Source organism: Elgaria multicarinata, chromosome 11 (assembly GCF_023053635.1).
Source record: "Elgaria multicarinata webbii isolate HBS135686 ecotype San Diego chromosome 11, rElgMul1.1.pri, whole genome shotgun sequence".
Classification (NCBI taxonomy): domain Eukaryota; kingdom Metazoa; phylum Chordata; class Lepidosauria; order Squamata; family Anguidae; genus Elgaria; species Elgaria multicarinata.
In genome coordinates, this window is record NC_086181.1 from 48610580 (window position 1) to 48623057 (window position 12478).

General features: G+C 57.6%; 2 protein-coding genes across 3 annotated transcripts; both read left to right on the forward strand.

Moving 5' to 3' along the window:
• Positions 1-52: 52 nt before the first annotated feature.
• On the forward strand, positions 53-4866 carry MBLAC1 (metallo-beta-lactamase domain containing 1). 2 transcript variants are annotated; one of them, XM_063137284.1, is made up of 3 exons: positions 53-171; positions 3060-3971; positions 4785-4866. In XM_063137284.1, the coding sequence occupies exon 2, from the start codon at positions 3225-3227 to the stop codon at positions 3966-3968; it is 744 nt and encodes a 247-aa protein (XP_062993354.1). In that variant the 5' UTR covers positions 53-171; positions 3060-3224; the 3' UTR covers positions 3969-3971; positions 4785-4866. The 2 variants fall into 2 exon arrangements, with proteins under 2 accessions (XP_062993354.1, XP_062993353.1); XM_063137283.1 differs by lacking the exon at positions 4785-4866 and having other exon boundaries at positions 3060-3982.
• LOC134406046 (transmembrane 4 L6 family member 5-like) lies at positions 4399-9169 on the forward strand. Its single transcript, XM_063137285.1, has 5 exons — positions 4399-4873; positions 5455-5520; positions 5765-5928; positions 7833-8031; positions 8948-9169. The coding sequence occupies exons 1-5, from the start codon at positions 4691-4693 to the stop codon at positions 8960-8962; spliced, it is 627 nt and encodes a 208-aa protein (XP_062993355.1). The 5' UTR covers positions 4399-4690; the 3' UTR covers positions 8963-9169.
• Positions 9170-12478: the final 3309 nt, after the last annotated feature.

Consider the following 12478-nt stretch of genomic DNA (forward strand, 5'->3'; position numbering starts at 1 on the left):
GCGCACTCTTCGTCTGAGGCTACACCTTGCCAGGACCCGCAGAGGAAGGCCGGAAGCTGAGGCCAAAGAGAGGGAGAGATCCTAGAGCGGAGCACTAGGAGCGCCCCCTCTACTTCCGGCTTGGGCTGGCGGCAGCACCGGGGCTGCGTGGTTCGGGACGCGGGTTGACTCGTGAGTAGGCCCTTGCAAAGGCTGCTTCCCTGGAGCGCGGTGGGACTTACTCCTGAGTGAACCCGCAAGGGGTCGCAGCCTTCGAGGCCCAAAGGGCTCTCGTCCCCCACCCCCGCCTGCATCTTGCGAAGCAGCAGCAGCAGCACGTGTGAACGCTGCACGCGAGGACAGACTCGGGTCTGTGGCGTAGTGGGAGGCACCGTTCGCGGAAGGCCCCTTTGAGCAGGGAGGGGAAAGCGCTTGCAGGGGGCCGCCCCTCCAGGTGGAGCCTCCAGCCCCAGATACCCAGGAGGAGGTGCCGGGAGAAGGGGGCTGGAGCGGCTCCCGCCGGAGGGGAGGGGAGGCGGCCGCGCCTGCTGGGCCCCCCTGAGCGAGGCGGGACGTGGCCCCGTGAAGCGGGTCGCGGGGGTGAGGGTGGGGGTTCCCCGTGAATGGACGCATTACCCCCACCAGGAGGCGCCCTCCCGGGCACCGGTTTGGACGGCTATGAAAGGGGGGCTGGAGGCATTCCTGGGGGAGAAGGCGCCGGGTCAAGGGCTGCTAGCCCCGAGGGCCAGAACATCACAAGAGCCCTGAGGCTGGATCAGGCCCAGGGTCCATCTGGTCCAGCGTAACTCTGTCCACGCAGACCCTATTCAGACGATACGCTAAGCCATGGCCGTTAGGCACTTTGAGCTAGAGAGTATGGCGTAACGTGTCACGTGAACCACGGCGTAGTGTGTTGTGTGAACCGTCCCTAACCATGAGGGCCACGTACCGTGGCTTAGTGTGTTGCCAAAACAGGCCCACAGTGGCTGACCGCGTGGCCCCGTGGGAAACTCACAAGCAGGACACGAGCGCAACAGCACCCTCCCGCCTGTGTTCCCCAGCAACTGGTGCTCATAGCCATCCGGGCTAGTAGCCCTGGACAGCCGTCGCCTCCTCCAAGAATTTGTCTAGCCCCCTTTTAAAGCCATCGAAAGTGTTTTGTGGTAGACCTTAAGGGAGCTACGCTGGCAATGTGCCTCCATACACGAGTTGTTGGGAACACGAGTGGAAGGGAGCCATGACAGGCTGCTAGTCCCATGTGTGGGCTTCCCATGGGGGCAGCTGCGTGGCCACTACGGGATGGGCCCCCTTTAGTCTGATCCAGCATGTGGGCTCTTCTGAGGTTCTGGGTGCTGCCTCCCCCCTCCCCATGTGTGTAATTCCCCCCCCCCCCCGGGAGAAGCTGGCCCAGGAGGCCCAACGCTGCTGGTTTCTTTGCACTGCGCTGCTCCAATCCTTCCAGTTCTGGACGTGAGCTTTCAGGTTCTTTCAGGGTCGCCAAGGAGACAAAAGTAGTCAGACTCACAGGTTTGCTTACAAGGAGACTAATTTATTGGCATATTTCAGCACATTTCTGCATATCCCAATAAAAGTGGACCAGACTGTGAAAGCTTCATACACAGAAGACCCTTCGACCAGTCTGGACCCCCACCCCTGGGTACAAGAACAATTATAGCATAACTGAACTTGGCATTGCTGCCAAGTTAAGCAAGTGATGGATTGCATAGGTATTAATAACAAAGCAGTCCTTCACATCATAAGAGCAAAGGTCTACATTGTTGTTGATAAACAAGGCATTACTTGGCATTTCTTTGGCACACGTAAGTGCATCTCCTTCACCCAGGTGCACTTACTAATTGGATGGATGGCCTGTTATGACATGGCCCCTCGATAGGACAATACTGGGATGTCAACTCGTTAGAGCCTCCAGATACAGTACCAGGCTACGCAGATAAGACACCTGATGTTCTCATGAGATCACTGTAATTTTTGTGAACCGCCCAGAGAGCTTTGGCTATTGGGCGGTATAAAAATGTAATAAATAAATAACACAAAGGAATGTTGCTTACTGGTACAGAAGGCAATAACAGTTTGCTAGCTTAGAAGCAGAAGCAGCCGTTCACCCAGAAGCCATGGTTTGCAAGCCCCCAGGCCATACATGGACAAGGATGGTTTTATTTTCCCAGACATTAATGTAATGATGATTTTTAAATGGGTTTTTAAAAAACCGGTTTTCTTGATTTTGCAAACCACACTGGAAGCTATGCTGAAGGGCAATATAGAATTTTTTAAAATAAAATAAATAGTCTGGAAATAGCAATTTATGATTGGGGGGTGGGGTGAATCCCTGCCCCACGCCACACCGTTTCCCTTGTGGGGGAAGAGAGCAGCGGACGGTCTTGCAGGGTTGCTGTCAGCCACATTCAGCCTCAAGACTTGTAATATAGAGATAACAAGACGGACTGGAGGATTTGTTAAATATATAAGCACACCTCAAATGCCCTTTTGTTTCAAGGTTTTTGTTTGGGGTGGGGGAGAAATGCCCCCGGGCAGGAGGCCGCAAGATGAATGAGGAATGGAAAGAGGCAAAGCCACGAACAAAGCAAGGAGTAGATCCCAAGAGGGTGTGGATTGGGGCCCAGGGGTAGAACACAAGGGGTCTCCCTCTGCCGCCTCCCAGACTGGAGAGTGTCTTGCTATACTATGGGAGGGGCTGTAGCTCAGTGTGGTACAGCCCATGCTTGGCATGTAGACGGTCCCAGATAAGGCAGGGAAAAGAATCCTGCCTGCAACCCCGGAGATCCCTGGATGCTGCCAGTCCATGTCGACAATGTTGGGCTAGATGGACCCAGGGCTCACTCTGCCCGAGGAAGCTTCTGATGTCGCTATGTCTCCTGTGTCAGGCTCCAGCCTCCTCGGCATTTGCCCCTCACGGTGCTCGTGCAAACTGGCTCTTCATGGTTAAGGGCAGCGTAGCCCTGGTGTCATGCCCTTGTCCAGCCAAGCTCCGTGCCCCTGGTGGAGCGGGCAGGAGTCGGGACTCGGGCCACTGATCCGTCTCCTCCTTTCCTTTCTCACAGGTGTTGTGAGTCGGCCCAGAGGCGCGGGATGCGCCTGCCTCGTGTTCCTCCATCTCCTGCTGCTGCAGACCCAGGCAGGGCTCGTTGCCCGAGTGCCCCGAAGCCCCAGTGGAGGCCCACAGCCGCCAGCCCCTGTCCACCTGGAGAGGCCGCTCCCCTCTTGCCATGGCCTCGGAGCCACAGGCCACCCCTTTTGTGGGGCCCTTCATCCCCGGCTCCCCCTACTCGGTGCTGGTCTTGCAGGAGGGCTACTCTGAGGAGCTTCCGGATGGCAGCAGCCGTGCAGACGGCACCGTCTCTCTGGTGTTGGGCCCACACCTCACCCTGGTGGACACGGGGGGCCCGTGGGGCCGGGACCGGCTGCTGGCGGGGCTGGCCAAGCAGGGCGTGGCCCCAGGCGACATCCAGCATGTTGTTTGCACCCACGGCCACTCCGACCACGTGGGCAACCTGAACCTCTTCCCCCGGGCGGAGCTGATTGTGGGCACGGACGTCAGCCGGCCCGACGGGCGCTACCTGACCACGGGGCTGCCCCGAGGAGCCCCGTACCCTCTCCACGAGGGGCACCTGGAAGTGGTGCCCACACCTGGCCACACGGGTGGCGACGTCAGCCTGATGGTGCGGGGCACTGCCCAGGGGGACGTCCTGGTGGCTGGAGACCTCTTTGAGTGCCAGGGAGATGATGGCCAGTGGCAGCCCCTCAGCCAAGACCCCGTGCGGCAGGCAGAGAGCCGGGCACGTGCCCTGGCCATCGCTGATGTCATCGTGCCTGGCCATGGGGCGCCGTTCCGGGTCTTCCGGGAGGGGGGGCATCCTGGGGGCCGGGAGGCAGTGGGTCTGGATGGCCTCCATGGTCTCAGCAACGAGTCAAGAGCCGCTGTCTGCCCCGCTGATGCAGCGTCACAATAAACGGTGCGACCAGAGGTGGCTGAAGACTCGCTTTGCCCAGGGCTCCCGGGGGGGGGGGCGGTGTTGGGGTGGTAGAGCTTGCATCCTGCCACGAGGGGGCTGGGACTGAAGCCAGTAATCTTCCCCCAGGTGTGTGTGTGGGTCTCCATTGCTGTGCCTGACTGAAGGCATTAGCGGCCAGGGAAGAACTCTTACACACACACACACTTTGCTCCGGACGGCGGCCATGAGAGGCTTCTTCCGCGTGTGCCTCGCTCATTGGCAGCCCCTCGGCCTCTTGCTTTGTGGGCGACTTTCTGCTTTGGTCTGAATGGGGAGGGCAGGATGTCGGGGGTGGGTAGCTTCCAGGGGGCGGGACCATGCATGGCAGCTGGCACGGGAGCAGGCATGCCTTTCTCCCCCACTAGACCAAGGCCTGGTCCCACCCAGGACCCTCCCCGCTGCTCCTCCCTTGAGGTGGAGGACCCCACTCATGCCTCCCCAAGCGCTCCTTGCCCCTGTACCCGGATCCAACCCCCCCCCCCCCGTTGCCTGATGGCCTTGGGGGCAAAGGTGGCATTTATGAGCCTCAGGAAGGGAACGGCGCCGGCTAATGAGTGGGACGGGCTGTTGCCTCTGCTGCCGTCTTGGCCTTGCGTCACGGGCTGGGCGATGGTGCCCCCCCCCCGCCCTACCTATAACCTTGCAGCTCACCCCACGGAGCCCCACTCAGCACTGCTGCCATGTGCACGGGGACCTGTTCCAGGGTGGTTGGGGCAGCTCTGTGGCCTTTCGCCCTCCTGTGCATCGTGGCCAATATTCTCCTCGCCTTCCCAGACTGGAAGACCCAGTATGTGCACGATTGGGGCCGCCACCTGACGCCTGAGGTCCTCTACCTGGGGGGGCTTGTCGGAGGAGGTGTCATGGTAAGGATGTGGGGGTGGGGGATGGATGGAAAGCCAGCGCGATAGGTCATTTTACCCACTTGCTGCATAAACTGAAATAATCTTGCATAAATCTAGAGGTGGGCAAAGAAGGCCCCAGGTCTGTTTAAGGTGCTAGACTAAATCTACCCCCCCACACACACACCCTTGCACACACTGGGCACACTTGCCCCCTGAGAAATGTGCTGAGAAGTTCCCAATACAGTTAAGCAATGATTTTATTTTTTTATTTTGATTTCACTGGTGAGCTATGTTGGAGGGATTTCTGTCCTTTAAGAAGGGATATTGAGATACAATACATCAGGAAAGTAACGGTCCTACACCTGCACAACAGCCCTGCAAAGTGGGTCATTAGCACAGCCCTTGCACAGGGGGGGGCACTCAGGCTGGGCGTGAGCGAGTCTTCCTCAACCTGCCTGCGCAAGAGTGAGGGGCCCCGCTTGCCTCCAGTGCAGCCCGCCCCCTGGGGCCCAGTTCACCTGGGGATCACATGGGGGGCAGGGGAGTCATGGGTTGGGGCCTGGCGGGTGGCGTCTCCGCTGAGTAGCCCTTTGTCTCTGCAGGTGCTGGTGCCGGCCATCCACATCCAGGCGACTGGCCGTGATGGGTGCTGTGGGAACCGCTGCGGGGTGAGCCGTGGGGCGTCCCCTTGGGCTTTGTCTGAGCCCAGCCTGCCCTTTCCCGTGGGGAGTTTGCAGGGGGCAAAGTGCGACAGCCGTGGTGGTGGCTGCTGTGCGCTCCCGTTTCCGGTGCCTTTGCCCCGGCAGCTGGTCTGGTGGGGGTCACCTTGTGTCCAGCCACCCATTCCCCCCCTGCTGATTTTGGGGTCAGTGACTCGCCCCTGTCCTTCTCTCCCCTCCCGCCTGCTTCCAGATGTGCCTCTCAGTGCTGTTTGCCGCGATGGGGGTGGTGGGCGCCATCTACGCCGTCAGCGTCGCCATGCTTGGCCTGGTGCATGGGCCGCTCTGCCGGTACCAGGAAAATGGGACTTCCACGGATTGGGGGCGCCCCTTGTGGAACAGCTGGGAGTCTTCCAGGTGAGTGGGGCGGTTGGAGCAGATGAAAGGGATGTGAGGGCGGGGCAGGGATCGGGGCCAGGTGTGGAAAGACTCAGGCCACCTGAAGAGGGACTTTCAGCTCCAACCACTAGGGAATGCTCTAGGGACTTTTTCTCCTAGTGTGCCACCTAAATGTAACCTCTGTCTTTGCTAATATCAAGACGGCTGTGTTTCCTCTCTATTTCTGTTCTCTCCCTGCTGTGTTTCGGCCGGGTCTGCATGACAGGCGGCTCAGCCAGCCCTCGCTTCTGTGCACCAAGTGTAAGCGGGTCCCTGCAGTGCCTCCCGGTGGCCAATCCGGTTATCCCACAGCCAGGGCTGGCGCTACCATTAGGCCAACTAGGCAGCCGACTTGGGCACACACCTCAGAGGGGCGCATTGCTGCCCTTTAAGGGTCACCGTTTTATACAAATTAGCTGTTTTAAGAAAAAACATAAAAGGAAAATATGGTTCAGAAACTCTTCTTGAACAGCTGAATCGAAGTTGGCAAATTTTTAGGCGGGGGTGCGAGTAGCTCGCCTTGCCTAGGGTGCAAAATAGTCTGGCACCGGCCCTGCCAACAGCCACCTGTTTGAAACGGACCCTGTAGTGCAGAGCTCCCCGTCAGGCCTTGGTTTTGGACTCCCCGGTTCCTCCCCCATTCCCCCCCCCCCGTTGTTTTGCCACCCAGCTGGGCGTAGAGTTCTGGAGAACGCGGAAGATTTTGCGGCGGCACTTTGGTGGGTCTTGATGAAGGCATTGCCTACGTGTGGGTGGGCGGCACCTCCCCAAATAAACAGGCTTTAGGGGTGACTTTAGGGGAACATGTTTAACCGTTGGGGTTTTAAAAGTGCAAGGAGTTCCAAGGGCAGCGCTTCCTGGGGTTTCCTTTCCTTTGGAGAATGGCGCGCCAGAGGCATCTGGCCGTCTTGCAATAGTTACTGTATTTACAAATGCACAAACAGCATCAGTAAAGCCAAAGAGCCGGGCACTCCTGAGTGGCCTCAGCCTGGTTACCCTGCTTCAAATTGCCAAAGAGAGGCTCCCTGCATTGACGAGATGCCTCCAGCTGACTTGCAACTCTGGCTGTGTTACAACAGTTTCTGTTCATACAACAAACACACACACCTGGTTGATTAGTGTGTCGTCTGAACTCAGCCTCTCCCTCTCTCTCATTCACTGCTATTTCTCTTTCTCACTCACACGCTCCCTGCCCCCAGCTGTGATGAGTGTCTCATTCCAAAGACTCAAGAGAGAGATCGCCAGCTATCAGGAGACGGTCTCCTAAAACAATGATGAACCCTCAAGTGCCCATCGTGCCTAACAAAGGAATCTGGGCAGGAGTAGTAATTTCGTAATTCTTATGCATAATCTTGTTTTTTCTTGCAAGAAGGGAAGATGCTCTATAAAACTGTCGACAGCAGAGGCAAATGTCACCCTGCCCTTGACAAAACCTAATTCCAGGGCCAGAGAACCAGTGTTTCCCTTCTTGGGGGGCGGGGGAGGGCTCCAGATAGAGAAGACTAGGCTATACCAGGCTGAAGGAAGCCCCAGCCCCCCCCCCCGCAAGTGCCCCCCCCCCCCCGTCTATAGGCACGTTCCCCCGTCTGCTGGCTGCTGCCTCTGAGCTTGGCCTTGGAAGGGGCATTTCTCTGTGCATTTGAGAGATTTAAGTTAAAAAGAAATTTAAAACGAAAATTAGTAGCCCGTGAGAGCATGAAACCCTGCCTGACTGCTGGACTCCTCCGACTTTCCCCACAACTCCCATGTAAACTTGAGGGCTTTCCAAAGATGGGGCGTGGGAGGTGGCGGCATGGAACCAGTTGCATCATAGTGACCTTGGTGAATGTGAGGAGGGGTCTTCAGCCGATAAGTCATGGCCCTGTTCTGCCTCCCCCTCGCAGCAAGGAGAGCTACCTCTTCAACACGAATCGCTGGGACACCTGCCTGGAGCCTCGCGGCGTCACCCGCTTCAATGTGATCCTCTTCTCCCTCCTTCTGGGCTCCGGCTTGGTGGAGCTGGGCCTCTGCTTCGTCCAGATGTTCAATGGCCTCTTTGGCTGCGTTTGCGGCACCTGCAACGATAAGGAGGGCAGGGAACTGGTGAGCTCCGCCCCCGCCCGAAAAAGCAGCAGCAGGACAGGCCACACGGGAAGTCTGGGCAGAAGACCGGGGTGGGGGCGGGGGCCTCCTGCAGAACCCGGCCCCTTGAGGTGTGCTCAGGGCTCCACTCCCCTTTCTGGGGGATGAAACTGTTCTCCTGTGTAGCAGCAGAACCCAACACGTGGGCTCCTCTCACACAGGCAAAGCTTGCGCTTTCCCCCATCAGCCCCAGTCCTGTTCTCACTAAGAAAGGAGTTGAATGAAGCCCCTGCCTTGGCAGCAGCAGGGCGTAAAGCAGGAAGGGACTGAGCGCCAGCCCCCTGGGTCTTTGGGGCCTGTCAGCCAGCTGCCTCTGAGCATGTCCAGAGGGCCTCATAGAATCGTAGAATATTTTAGTCGGTAGGGGCCTATAAAGCCATCGAGTCCAATCCCCCAGTCTCAATGCAGGAATCTACCTTAGAGCATCCCTGACAGATGGCTGTCCAGCTGCCTCTTGAATGCCTCTAGTGTGGGAGAGCCCACCACCTCCCTAGGTCACTGGTTCCATTATCGTACTGCTCTAATGGTCAGGAAGTTTTTCCTGATGTCCAGCCGGAATCTGGCTTTCTGTCCTTTATTTCGTATCCTGCACTCTGGTAGGATCGAGAAGAGATCCTGGCCCTCCTCTGTGTGACAACCTTTTAAGTATTTGAAGAGTGCTATCCTGTCTCCCCTCAATCTCCGAAGCACCCAAGCAGCTGGGGTTGCAGAGAGCCCCACACTGAGCGATGCAAGGGGTTGGCCCTGGGCAAGGGACACCCGCCGAGGCAGCAGCACGTCTGTGCTAGAGGGGGCGCCTGTGCAAGGAGCAGCACCAGCCTCCCTCCCCACCCCCTCTTCTGTACCAAGTTCCCATTGGGTTTTGTCTGTCCTCCAGCAAACCTACCACTGATACCCGGAAGACCCCCTGCTTTCTCCTGAGATCCGGCTGCCCTGAATCGCCACCTGAGACCACCTCCATGCACCCTGGCATCTGGCTGGGTCTGACTTCCTTCGCTCCAAAGCCACCGGCCTCCCAGAGAAGCGCTTTTTCTTCCCCCCTGTGCAGCACCTCTGAGTCTGAGCCACCTCAGCAATAAACCTTTTGCTCTGAACCCACCCCCACCCCTCGTGTGCTGCTCTTTCTTGCTCCAAGCGCACGGCTGGCCGTGACAAAGAGGCTAAGCAAAGGCTGATGATAACAGGCTTTGGTTGGGTGAAGGCTGAGTGCAGAGGGTGAAGAGGCTGCTGGCCACGGCCGCAGAGGCCCATCTAGGATCACAGGCAAGCCCCCTCCCCACGCCTGGGCTCAGCCCACAACCAGGACTTTGCTCCCCAGGAAGGCCCTGCCACCAGCAGGAAGTGTGTGTGTGTGTGTGTGTGTGTGTGGAGGCGGTGGCTGCTCCTCTGGGTTGCAGAGGAAGAGGGGTGGGGTCAGAAGAGTTGCCTGGGTTGCCTCTGTGGGCTGAGCTCCCAGGCTCTGTTTCAGGGTGGGGGGCACCCTTGCTGAAGGACGCTCCGTCGACGACACAGGTAAATACACCCCCAGCACCCCTCAATGCCAGGTTCCACCCTCCCTGCAGTGTAGGACCAGGCTCACTTCTTAGGCTCAGCTGGCAATCTTTGAAGCAGACTTCGAGGAAGCTCTGAGGTGCTGCAGGAGGGTCGGAAGTGGGGACGGAGGGCCAATCACGTGGGCGGCACAAAAAGGGGTTGTGATGGGTGGACTTCCAGTAAAGACAACTGTGTTAGGGTTGGACCCCTAGCCAGCCCCCCGCCCCTGTTTCCTGCCACCATCTCTCCTATGCGCCCCGCAAGGAATGTTTCTCCTTTACCCATTTTGCACCAAAAATGACACAAGACTCTGATGGCACCTTAAAGACTAACCAGTTCATCATGGCGTCAGTCTTTGTGGACTACAGCCCACTTTATCAGGTTCTTGATCCATCAGCCTCATCAGATATTATCTTGATTACAAAAATACAGCTACGTGTGCTTGCGGGGTGGGGGTGGGGCAGAGGGCTGAGCGAGGTCAGAGGGACCTGGAATGCAGAAAGTTCAGGCCAGTGTAGTGACCATCCGCAAAGCAGTTGCCAGAGGAGAACGCAGATCTCCTTGCATTGCTGAGCTGACTAAGGCTTGCAGTGTGATAAAAAGCCTTTGTCCTTATTCAAGCTATGGGAGATAGGCCTGAACCTCTTGCCCAACCATGGGTCAGCTGTTTTTATGTTGAAATCGGCCTTTGACGTGCCTTTGCTTCAGAATTGGGTGCCTTAGGGTCAAGTGTCACAGAGCCCCATTCTGCACCAGTGCTGACTGTGTGCGTAAAGCAGGAAAAAGGCTCCTGGGTTTCGCTTCGCTTGCTGCAAGAGACACAGGATTTCCTGTGCGAATGAACACTGTTGGATTGCTCCGGCCCAGCTACATCCTTGGCAGGACAAGGGGTGTAGGTGCTGCACACCTCTATGGAGAGACCAGGTGAGGGATAAATTTGAGGCAGGAGTCCAGCCTAGGAACAGTTTGCATGCCAGAGCTCAACCACAACCTATGAAGCAATAGCTATAGTGAGAGTGCCTTTGAGCGTGTGAAGAGTGCCATCCCGTCAAAAGTCTTGCATGATGAATCCTTCCAGGTGAGGGGCCCCAGTGCCAGGTGCACTGCCTTGGGGTGGGGGGCGGTGGTCACAGCAGGATGGTGGCAGTTAACACGGATGCTGAACACACCAGTGGAGATGGTGGTCTCCAGCAAACTTGCCCAAGGCTCGCCCCGGAACCTATTGCTAGGGCACAACTTGGCCCTGGCACACAGGAAATAATGCTAACAACGCCCCTGAGCCCAGATGAGTGACTTTCATCAAGGCTGAACCATCTCGACCAGTCCCCACCCATCTGGGACTGGGAAAGAGCCCGCTCCGAGCACTTTGGTGCTGGCAGAACTAAGCCCCAGCAGCTCTGCTTCCAAATTCAGGCCTGGATGCCGCTTTGGGCCTTCGGCTTTCTTGTACTAGGAATTCCTTGCATAGACAACGCGGAAGTCACACATGCACACACATGTACGTAGGTGTGACACATGGAGCCAGCCTCTAGATTACATGTGTTCTTGTTGTTTTCATCCCCACCTACTTTACCCTTCACACCTCCCCACTTCCAGCATCCCAGGTTCAGCATCTGCTGGGGAAGTTGCATGGTGCAGCTCCTCTGCCCACAGGGCGTTTTGCACGCATTCCCAACAACTCTGCAGGGAGAAAGGTCCTGGGTGCTGTGGCAGCACCCACCCACCAACCCCTCCTGGCACACGCTGGGCAGGAGCCAAGCACCATTTCCAGCTCATGCAGGGCAATGGGGAAGCCCCCCCTCCTCGGACTGGCTATGGTCGGCATGAACTGAGGGGGAACCTTAGGCTGTGTCCCCAAGGCACTGAGTTCCCAAGACAGGATCGAGGGGTACCGGAGTGGGGAAATCTCTGTGGGAAGGGCTCCACCATGGCAGTGGTGTGAAGGGGCCATACAGGGGCGAGGCCCCCCTCCCCATTGCTGCCCTGCATGAGCTGGAACTGCCGCTTGGCTCCTGCCAAACTTGCTCATGGCGGTGGGGGGCCAAGCCCCCCTCCTTCCACCATGGGGCGAAACCCCTTCTTTGCCTGCAGTTAGTCCTGGCTTCAATCACTAGCCGCATCTCCAGGGAATCCTGCCTGAAGCCCTGGGTGGGCCACAGAGGGCGGTGTGGACGGAGGGGGCTTCCTCTGCTCCAATGACACCCCAGAGGTAGCCCCAAAGAAGGGAAACTCAAGCCCCAGGCCTGACTTGGTGCCAGGATTCTGCCCTGGGGCCTGTTGTGCTTACCAAGGCCAGAGCAGAATTGTGAGGACCGGATGCCCCCGAGCACGTCCAGACTGAGTTTCCCTTATCGCTGAATAATCAGTGGAGTGTTGATAGCAGGAAGGTCAGGTCCAAAGGCCCTGCGTGAGCAGCTGCTCCAGGATCAGGTCCGCATTCAGCAACACCAGCAGCCTCTGTGCCAGGAAAGGATCTGCCCCTTCCTCACCCAAGTGCAGCTGGAGCCTTTGTTACATCAGGTGGCTGATTTTTTTCCTTTTGTTTTACTGCATTTATATCCTGCCTTTTTTCCTTTGGCAAAGAATCCAAGGTGGCTTACATGCTCCTCCTTTCCAAGTTATTGCCACAACAACCTGGTGAGGTAGGCCAGGCTGATAGGCTAGGCCAAAGTCAGCCAGTGAGTTGGGCCAGGCTGCTTGTGGGTCTATGGTCAACAGCTGGTCAGCCACTGTGTGTGCAGAATGCTGGACCACAGAATCATAGAATAGCAGAGTTGGAAGGGGGCCTACAAGGCCATCGAGTCCAACCCCCTGCTCAATGCAGGAATCCACCCTAAAGCATCCCTGACAGATGCTTGTCCAGCTGCCTCTTGAA

What these genes read in the sequence shown, in the direction of transcription:
- MBLAC1 (XM_063137284.1), top strand. Translation starts at nt 3,225, where the DNA reads ATGGCCTCGGAGCCACAGGCCACCCCTTTTGTGGGGCCCTTCATCCCC.
- LOC134406046 (XM_063137285.1), top strand. Translation starts at nt 4,691, where the DNA reads ATGTGCACGGGGACCTGTTCCAGGGTGGTTGGGGCAGCTCTGTGGCCT. An exon ending in GCTGTGGGAACCGCTGCGGG is followed by an intron (nt 5,521 to 5,764) that starts GTGAGCCGTGGG and finishes GCCTGCTTCCAG; the next exon opens with ATGTGCCTCTCAGTGCTGTT. An exon ending in AACAGCTGGGAGTCTTCCAG is followed by an intron (nt 5,929 to 7,832) that starts GTGAGTGGGGCG and finishes TCCCCCTCGCAG; the next exon opens with CAAGGAGAGCTACCTCTTCA.